General features: G+C 48.4%; 1 protein-coding gene across 1 annotated transcript in view; it reads right to left on the reverse strand.

The window, feature by feature from the left end:
- PLK1 (polo like kinase 1) overlaps positions 1 to 5,252 on the reverse strand; it is a 10,913-nt gene extending 5,661 nt beyond the window's left edge. Inside the window, exons 1-5 of the mRNA XM_037814284.1 lie at positions 4,444 to 5,252; positions 3,639 to 3,807; positions 2,778 to 2,922; positions 1,761 to 1,854; positions 104 to 326 (exon numbers count right to left, since the gene is read on the reverse strand). Coding sequence (XP_037670212.1) covers positions 104 to 326; positions 1,761 to 1,854; positions 2,778 to 2,922; positions 3,639 to 3,807; positions 4,444 to 4,857 — 1,045 coding nt within the window. The 5' untranslated portion in view covers positions 4,858 to 5,252. The remainder of the gene's footprint in view (positions 1 to 103; positions 327 to 1,760; positions 1,855 to 2,777; positions 2,923 to 3,638; positions 3,808 to 4,443) is intronic.
- Between the last annotated feature and the right edge of the window lie 4,665 nt (positions 5,253 to 9,917).

Consider the following 9,917-nt stretch of genomic DNA (forward strand, 5'->3'; position numbering starts at 1 on the left):
CTACTCCACACCTGAGCTCTGGGGACTAGGGAGTAAGCCACCCACATACCTAAAGCCTGGCTTTCTCTGGGGGCTCTGCTTTCTACCCAGACCCTTGTTTTACCTTTATTGAGGACTGTGAGAGGCTTCCGGTTGCTGGGGTCCAAGCTGCTGGGAGCAATTGAAAACCTAGGTGGAATGGTGAGGCAGGTGATGGGGAGACGGGCGGGGATGTAGCCAGAAGTAAAAGAACTCGTCATTGAGCAGCTCGCTAATGGATTGGGCGGGCCGTGGGGTCCTGTCTGAAGCATCTTCTGGATGAGGGAGGCAGCCAGGGGATTGATGTGCTGGAGCAGAGAGGAGGAGCCATAAGCAAGAGTGTGACACCAAGAGCAGCATGCCACAAGGAACATAGGCCCCAGCCCGCACACTTCCCACTGGTCTTAAACGATGCCACGATTCAGCACCTATAAGCAATGCCAATGTCCCCACTATTGGCTTCACTGAGTCAATGACTGGCAACCAAAATTAGGAGAATGACCATATTTTTCTTCTTTTTGAGACCCAAGAATTATTTTATTTTGAGATAGGGAATCTCTTCCCCCCTGAATTTGTTTTTGCGTAATTAAAGTTGCTCATCACTTGAGTAGCACTTGAGAACACAGGATTTGCAGTCATAAAGACCTGGGTTCAAATCTCAGCTCTGCCCCTTAATACCAGCTATGGGAATAAGTTGACTTTCTAGGGCCCTTGTATTTTTATCTGTGAAATGGGGAGATACTGCCAATCTTGGAGGCCTGTGGGGAAGATTCAGTGAGATATCACCTAGCAGAGGTCTGGTATCAGGTAATAAGAATCTAGCATTAATGACACACTTACTAGGTGCCAGAAAGGCATTCTAGGCCCTTCGTGTATATTAATTCATTTAACCCTCACAAAAACAGCTATGGAGTAGAGATCTCCAGTATCATCCCTCTTTTGTAGCTAAGGAAACTGAGGCACAGAGAGGTTAGGCAACTTGCCTCAGAGTACACACCTAATAAGTGGTAGACCAGGTATTCACACCCAAGCAGTCTGGTGGGCTAGTGTACCCACATTCTAGGCCACTCAACGGCTTGTTCCCTCTGAAAGAGTTAGCTGATTCTTCATGGCAGAAAGTTAGCCTTTCTGTCCTTGTGGGTGGACAGGGCTCTTGGCTTCACACAAGTCAAGGACCCTAATCTAGAAAGCAGCCATGTGCCAGTTTTCCACAGGAATGTGCTATTCCTTTAAATGTACTTTTGCTGGTGGTTTTGAAAACACCACTACTCTGCCATTCATGATTGAATTCACAGTGGGCCACGATTCTGCAAGTGCCTACTACACGCAAGGCACCCCGTGAGGTATTCTAGAGGCAGTAACCTCATTTTATAGAGAAAACTGATTGGAAGGTTTGAGTCATTTACCCAAGGTGATCTGGCTGCTAAGTGGTGAGCCAATTTGACTCAAGGTAATCCATTTCCAAAGGCCCTTCTGCCTCCTACTACTCACTTCCTGTACTTTTTTTTTCCCCCCTTTTTACGCATCTTTTGGGTCACACATCCCTTTGAGAATCTACAAACTTTCCCCACCAGGAAAAAATATTTAGGTGCACATATGTGCCAAGTTCTGTATGAAACCTCAGATCCAGATCCTCTAAAACCCTGTGACCTCCCTAGGGCTGGGCATAGCTGGGCTCAGAACGTAGCTGTTGGAGAAAAAAATAATAAAATAAATTTAAATATAAAAGTGTTGTTTGTCACCTTGGGAATACTGTATTCATTCTTCTTGATCCGGAGGTAAGTCTCTTTTAGGCAAGAGGTCTCAAAGGGTGGTTTGCCCACTAACAAGGTATACCTGTAAGCACAGAGTAAGATTTGGCTCAAGTCTCCCAGCCTAACCCCAGAAGCAGGAGGAATCATTTCAAGGCCAGAATGGAAGCAAGGCATCCTCTGGACCCTCACTCTTGAGTCTGGTGTCTCTGAAGACAGACCCAGCACCCCCAGAAGCCAGAGTGGCTGGGATGAGCCCTCAGGAGAATACACATGATGAAACCAGGATTCTTATGGGACAGTAATTTCTCAACATAGCCTGCAGTAATCTAAGTAATCTGCAGAAGGGCCTAAGAGGCTGCCTGCCACACAGACAGGTTAAAGTGAGTGGGTACCCTGATTCTAAGGAAACAGATCCATGTTTAGTAGTTCCATGCAGAAGAGAAGGCTTAAGGTTTTCATTTGAAAAACATTTCCATTGCAAAGAAGTATGAAAGTCATTGCTACAATTCATTTCTAATTCTCCAGTGCCCAGACCAACAAAAACACAGATAATATCTGAAAAGGCCCAAGTCTCTACCTGCCCTGAGCCCCACATCACTCTGATGGCTTTCTAGATAAGTGTTTCTAAAACTTTAATGTGTGTGAGAATTACCTGGGGATCTTGTTAAAATCCAGATTCTGATCCAGCAGTTCTGGGGCCTGAGAGTTTGAATTCCTAACAAGTTCCCAGGCTGCACCGATGCTGCTGGTCTGTGAGCCACACTGAGCAGCCAATGTCTAAAGCAAGACGGTGGACATCTTCCAACAGCCATCCCACCCTCTCCCTGGACCCACAGCCCAGCCTGCGGGACTCCTACAGGACACCCCAGAGTGACAAGGAAAGAAAGGAAAATCAGGTTTTGTTTTTGGACCAGACTATAATCTACAGGATAAGGTCAGCCAAGTGAGATGTCCAAAAGGGCCCCTGCTGATGCCGAGAGGGTCCTGAGACAGCTCCCAACTTACATGATGCACCCAATGGACCACACGTCCACCTCAAAACTGTGCCCTTTCTTGCTCAGCACCTCAGGAGCTATGTAATTAGGAGTCCCACACAGGGTCTTCTTCCGTTCCCCGTCATATTCAACTTTGGTTGCCAGTCCAAAATCCCCTGGGACAGAGGGAGGAAGAGAGAGTGCTCAGATGCTAGCCTTCGCCATCTGTCAATGCAGATGGTTGGGGTCTGACTGTCAAGACCCAGGGTCATTTGATCCCACAAGCCTCTACTCCTTGCAACCAGTGAGGCTTGCCCAGAAATCCTCCCACTGTGCTGGCCTCAGGGAGGTGTCTCCCAGTGCCTCATGCCCACCACTCCTCTTAGAAAGGAGAGCTATGCTTCTAAAAGGGAACTTGAGTAGGGATAGCAAAACTCAAAAGGCCTTAGGGTTCAAGCCAGTAACCTCAATGACTATTAGGTGGCACTTTATGGGAAGTAATAGGGAGGGATGGGGAGTGTGGCAAGCCAGAGGGAGTCTAGAGGGGATAGCTGCCTTCAGCCCAGCAAAGGGCTGCCTGAGGGAATGCTGCCCCTGTGTTGCCCGAGCTTCCAAATGTTTAAAAGTAGCTCCAAGTACAAATGTTTATGTCAAGTTTCCCAGTTTAAAAAACAAACTAATTCAAAATCTTTTTTGAAAAAAGACTGTACAGAAGCACACAAAATGCTTCTGCAGGCAAGATACTAGCTTGTGGGCTCTTTGTTTTAAATTTCTGGACTAAAGAGAGGATCTAGAGGAAATTATCAGCCCAGACTTCCCTCCTTCCCCACCTCCTCCCTCAATTTCTCCTCTTCCAGGAGTGTTCAGCCCCACTGCAGGCCCAGTGCCTCACCTATTTTCACCTCCAGATCCTCATTTAGGAAGAGGTTGCCCAGCTTGAGGTCCCGGTGAATGACCCGGTTTCGGTGCAGATACTGGCAGCCAAGGATGATCTGCCGCAGGTAGTAGCGGGCCTCAGGTTCAGTCAGTGCCTTCCTCCGCTTGTGCAACTCCAGGAGGGACTAGGCCCAGGAAGGAGAGGAAGAATGGGGAGGCGGCTTTGAGGCCCAAGTGCGAAGAGGGATCGTTAGGGAAAGGCAGCCCAGGACTGGATCTGGATCCGGGGGACAGGCAAGGGAATGGGGGAGGGTTCTTGGCAGGCTCTCCCCTGCCACCAATCCTCCCTCCATTCCTCCTCCGAGACAACTACGAGCCCCCTCTACTAGTAGCTCCATTCTCCAAAGCTCCTTACCAGAGACCTTTCTCCCAGCCCCACTCCGGAAGCTCAGAGTCCCCAGTAGCCCCTCCGCGGGCCTCTTCGCAGCTCCAGATCCCTTCCTGGGAAGCTCCGAAGTCTGGCCCCAGCCCCACTCCGGAAGCTCCGGGTCCACAGGACTCCTGCCTTAGGGTCCACTACCAGCCCCCCATCCCCACCCTGGGCAACATCTCGAGTCCAAAAGCCGCCTTCCCTAACAGCAAAACGACTCGGGCTCAACTTAATCGGAACCCCCTCCCCCAGCAGCTCCAAGTGCCAAGCACCCCCTACCCGAGATCCTTCCTTCCCTAGCTCGAAGTTCCCGGCACACACTCCCTAAAAGCTTCTAGCGCCCCTTCCCCGGCCCCCCAAGTAGCTCCAGCTACCCAGCAGCGACACTCACCCTCCGGCGGCAGAGTTCCAACACCACGAACACGAAGTCGCTGTCCTCGAAAAAGCCGTGGAAGCCGACGACATGCTGGTGGGCGAGGCTGCGGTGAATGGATATCTCCATGGACATCTTCTCTTTCTGATGCGGCTTGAGCAGCAGCGACTTAGGTACGATCTTGCCCGCGAATACCTCCTTGGTGTCTGCGTCCGAGATCTCAAAGCACTTGGCGAAGCCGCCCTTGCCCAGGAAGCGGCCCCGCAGATAGCGTCGCCGGCTGCGTGGGTCCACTAGGACCTCCGGGATCTCTTTCGCCGGCGGGGCGGCAGCCGTGGCCCCGGGAGCCGCAGCCGCAACCCCAGGAGCCCCGGCCTTTCCCGGCTCACCTGGAGCCCGCGCCAGCTTCCCTGCAGCCGCCGCCGCACTCATGCTCCCGGAGTAGCTCAGCGGACCTAGCAGGGTCGGGGCAGAAGCTCCGCAGCTCTCTGCTCCTCCCCGAATTCAAACTCGGCGCTGGGAACGTTACAAAACCCTGCGCGCCACTGATTGGCCGCGGGGATTTAAAATCCAAACCCGCCCGTCGCGCGGCACCATGGGAGTACTCTACGTCGCGGCCGCATTTTAAACCCCCTACCAAGCCCGGAAAAAAAGAAAAACTTGATTGACGGGGACACGCGGACAGCAGACACGTGGGATGCCTGGGAAACCACACCTAGGAGAGGAGTTCCGGGTTTCTTCCCTTCGTGGGAGGCTGGGAGAGCCCCTGCAATTGCCGTGCACGTCCTCCACCCACCCCTCTTCTCACTCCGCCTACCAGAACGTAAGCTCTTGAAAGTAGCGTCCTGGCAGCGCCAAGGGTTAGGTAGGCTCCCGCCCCCGATGTCGTAAGCTCTTTCCCAAGCCACCCCAAAAGAGCTCAAATCTACGTAGAAACTGGATGCTCGCCAGGCAAATGCACCTTTATAACAAGTCCTCTTAGCACCGCGCCCCCCCCCCCCCCAATCCCTTCAAATAAACAGCCCCTCTGTATTATGGAGAAACACTACTCAAAGTATGGTCCAGGGACCTGCAACATCACCATCAGCTGGGAGCTTGTTAGAAAGGCAAATTTTCAGGCCTCACCCCAGACCTCCTGAGTCAGAATCCCTTTCAACAGGTGATTCCTACACATGTGGAAGTTTGAAAAGTACTGTGCCAGGGTGCCCACTATGCAAGAAAGTTGTCTAGCTTGCTCACTGCTATACTTCTCAGTGCCTAAAACAGTGGCTATTCCACCTGTTGGTCAGATGAAGGGAAAGCTGGTTGGATGAATGCCTAGCAAACTGGCAGGCCATGGCTGAATCTGACTTGCAGAGGTGTTTTGTTTGGTCTCTCCACTTTTTAAAACTTGAATTCATTTACAGCATTTAAAAATCAAGAGAGCTCACATAAAAATTCAAATTTGTGGCTTTCCCTGAAAAAATCAAAAGCTCTGGCAACACTGGGCCTACTCGTCTTCCCAACCAGCCAGTCTCCATCTCTCCCCTTTGCCATTTGCTTGTCTAGCTTCTGTAGGTATTTGAATGGCAACCTAAAATGGAAAAATGCCCAAGTTAGAAGTCCCTTCACTGTGTTCCTTAGTGCCCTATAATGTCCTTGACAGAAACTAGCAAGAATAAATCACCTGCCTTCCAATTAAACTGGGAGGTGATGACAAAGAGGCTGTCTTTGCAAACCGTGGCCCAGGCTTCCAGTGCAATCTCTGGTCAAAAAGGGTTAACTAAATATTTGAATAGAAAGTTTTTTTAAAAGTTATTATTTTTTTATCCCCATGGTGTATAACCTACTACTCCTTTTTTCTTTTAACTTTTTATTGAGGTTCAATATATTTACAGAAAAAGTAGGTAACATCATAATTGCACAGCTCAGTGAGTTGCCACAAACTGTACCCATCCTGTGGAAACAGCATTCAGATGGAGATAGAGAACATTACCAACATCAAGAAGCCTCTCTGCTTCCCTGTGTTAGGGGTCCCCAAGACCACTCCCTAATTCAACGATTTGCTAGGATATTCCCAGGAATAGGCATATGGTTGTACTCACAGCTATGATGTTTTACAGCGAAAGGATATGAAGCAAAATCAGCAAAGGGAAGGGTGCATGGGGCAAATTCTGCAGGAAACCAAGAGCAAGCTTCCCAGAGTTCTCTCCCGGTGGAGTCACACAGGACATGCTTAAATTCTTCCAGCCATGAATTGTGACAACACATGTGAAGTGTCCACCACAGCAGCTCAGAGACTCCATACCCAGGGTTTGGGGGGGGGGGGGGCGCTGGTCACATAAGCACCATTTGGCTAGCACATAGGAAAATTCTGGACTTCCAGAAGGAAAGCAGGTGTTCAGCATAAACCACATTATTTGTACCAACAGTTTAGGCACAGTGAGCCACCCTTATCTACTGTATAGTGTGAACTCTCCTGAAACCCAAGTTCACAGATGTCAGCCAAGGGCCAGTCTTGTAAACAGCCCTAAGGAAAGCAGTCTCAGGCCTGCTGTCAACTCTTTTCTGCACAGTCCATTCCCTTGGCCCTTGGCCCTTGGCCAAGGCTTCTTTTCAGCAAAATTATTATCAGTAGGACCCCACGCAGCAGGGTGAAACCAAACTGCAGCATCAATCTCAGTTACGCCCTTTTGGAGTCCTGGAATTAGCCAGTTAAAACAAATCCCATTTACCATAAAAGCCTATCTTAGAAAGCCAGGTGGCTTCCTCCTTAAGTTTCTGGGTTGTTTTTTTACCTGCTCTGAGGTATCAATTTATGCACAGCCCACTCAGGCCAGTGAGTGAAGCTGACCTGAAAGACTACCAGGGCTGAGGCAGTGTCACAATAGTCAGGGGACACACATGGAACACCTGGAAACAGAGTTTACAAATGTTAAGGCACCCAAGTAGGCAGGAGAGACATGAGTCAGGCAGTGCAGGTTCACAGGGCCTTAGTGTGGCCTCCCAGTATGGGGGCTCCACCCTTGGGTTTCCAATCAAGCACAAAATTCAATTCAGCCCTTGGTTTCAGAGGGGCTCACTGAGGCAGTCAGTTCCAAACATTTTTGCTTGTTCATGATTTGAGTTCATCCATCTCATGAGTGTGAATGACACATGAAGGTATTCTTCATGAAAGTGCAGGAGCAGGGCCACTCCCTCTTGTCTCCCAGTGAGTGCTGCCAGGTGTGAGCCTAGGCTCAGCAGCTGGAATTCAAAGCACTCAGCACTTAGAACGACAGCACCAAGAATCTTCCTTCAGGAAGAAGGGAAAGCTTCCAGGAACAGTACTGAAAAGCAAAGATAAAAAGTGCCCTCCCCACACCCCCATGCCTCCCTGGATACCAGGTTTTTGGGTTTATTTCTCTGTTGTTACAAAATCAGTAGGTCCCAGTCAGCAACCCTAACTTTACATTTTTCATTCATCCCTTTTTCTCATCCAGGCCTTTAGTCTGGAAGGGGTGTATGCAAGAGGCACAAAAACATTTTGACAGAAAAACATTTTATACAAACTTAACCAGAAAGACACATTCAGGTACTGGTCAGGACAAAATCCTGAATTTTCAAAATTTCAAAATGGGGTTACATGACCTCCTACTCCTTTTGTCCTGATCATTTACCCAGTGAGCACCCTGCAAACGAGCGCTCCCTTTCTGGGGACAGCTGCATTTAATAATCAATCTACCTCACTAAAGTGTGCGTACAAGGAGAAAGGGAAGCAGAGTTGGACTAACAGTCCCTTGTTGCAAGCTGCAAATAATCTGGAAAGCTGAACACCACAGCAGTGAGATGTCCCCAGAGAAGGTACAGAGTCGGATCTGTCAAAAGCAGGTGGAGAGGACACAGTACCTGTGATGGGCCCTCTTCCAACTTGCAGCTTTGGGCAGGAATCGCAAATTAAGAATCTAAGTGGCCTCTGCATTAAGATCCAAAGCTGATCTGCAGCTTGACTTTACATGGTCCCAACAGAGAACAAGCCCCTTCCTGTGGGCAACTGTATGTAACCCAGACGGTCCAGCCAGCATCCATGATGTTTTCATAGTTTCGGGTCCCAGAGTGGTAGACTAAATCTCCAATGATTCAGTCTCTGTCCTGTTCATTGAGCCTCAGCATGGCTCACCGCAGACAGACCAGGTTTCAGCTTAGAGTCATGTCTATGAGTTCAGGATTCCAAAAAGGCCAGTGGCTTTTCTTTGGCAGTAGCAAAGGCGAGATGTTGCAAGGCCAGACAGCTGTCTCCCAGGCCCAAGTGACAAGAAAGGCTTTCCTAAGCCCTTTATATCTTGTCAGTCTTAAAGTTCAGTATATTTACATCAGACTAGAAAATCATCAGCCTCTGCAGTCAGACATTTGATTTCACCAAGGGCTCACAAGCAATTGAACTGTTCTTTCAAATTCTATATGTGTATTTCCATCTAGAGATTGCCTTGCTCTCTACTGGAGCCCTGTTTCCAAAGGCTCCAATAGGCATAAGTTACAGCATAGCAAAAACATCAGTTACAAAAATTCATTCTATTTCCAATACTGGAAGAATTTAAATTTCATCCCCACCCACTGGTGGCAAAATGCAAGGAGCTGTATCCCACTAACAGCTTGTTTCTCTTTTTTTCTTTTTTCCAGCTTTCCCTGAATGGGATGATCCCTTCAACATTTATGAAATTACAAGCATGTAACATTTCACATCAATTTTGTCATATAACCAGATGCAGGAGCTGCAAAATACAAAGCCATTAAAAACAAACAAACAAACAAACAAACAAACAACTCTTTTTTTTCCATTGCAAATTTACTCGAACTGCTAGCAGTAAATTCAGCATTTAGAGAGTTAACATTACAGGCCTAGTAGGTTAACTCTTTTCAGCATAGTCTACCGAGTGAGGAAAATTTCAAGAAAGCAAAGGATAAACCAACTGAGCAGCAAGCTTAGTCTTCAGAGAAAACTGCATTGGAGGCCCAGGATATTGGAGAAGGTAGATAAAAAATGGACTTTGCAGCCAGGTAAGACTTGACTTTGATTCCAGATCAGCCATTTATTAGCTGTGTGGCATTAGGCAAATTTCCTTAACCTCTCTGGAATGTCAGTTTCCTCGTCTGTGAAATGGGTTGTGAAAAATTCCTGCTTTTTCAACAGTTGGGAGGATTAAATGTTTTGTACTAAGTGCCTGGCACCCCATAGATGCAGAACAAGGAAGGGTGAGTTCTTTCTCCCACATCTTCTTTCTGGTGGATTGAATATAAAGGACAACCAACTGGAAAGAGTCCCAACCTATCCCCCATCTGCCTGCTTTTCTGGGAATGTTCTGAGGACAAAGAGACTTTCTTCCTTCCCCGAGGTTATGAAAATAATTGGTCTAGTGACAGGCTGTCCCTGGGGGTAAGAGCCACCATGGAGACAGAGTCCAGCTGGTCTTTCCTAGGATACACACTGACGCTTGTCAACATACTTTCAAACAGTATGAGCACATAATTACAGA

Source organism: Choloepus didactylus, chromosome 21, assembly GCF_015220235.1.
Source record: "Choloepus didactylus isolate mChoDid1 chromosome 21, mChoDid1.pri, whole genome shotgun sequence".
Taxonomy (NCBI): domain Eukaryota; kingdom Metazoa; phylum Chordata; class Mammalia; order Pilosa; family Megalonychidae; genus Choloepus; species Choloepus didactylus.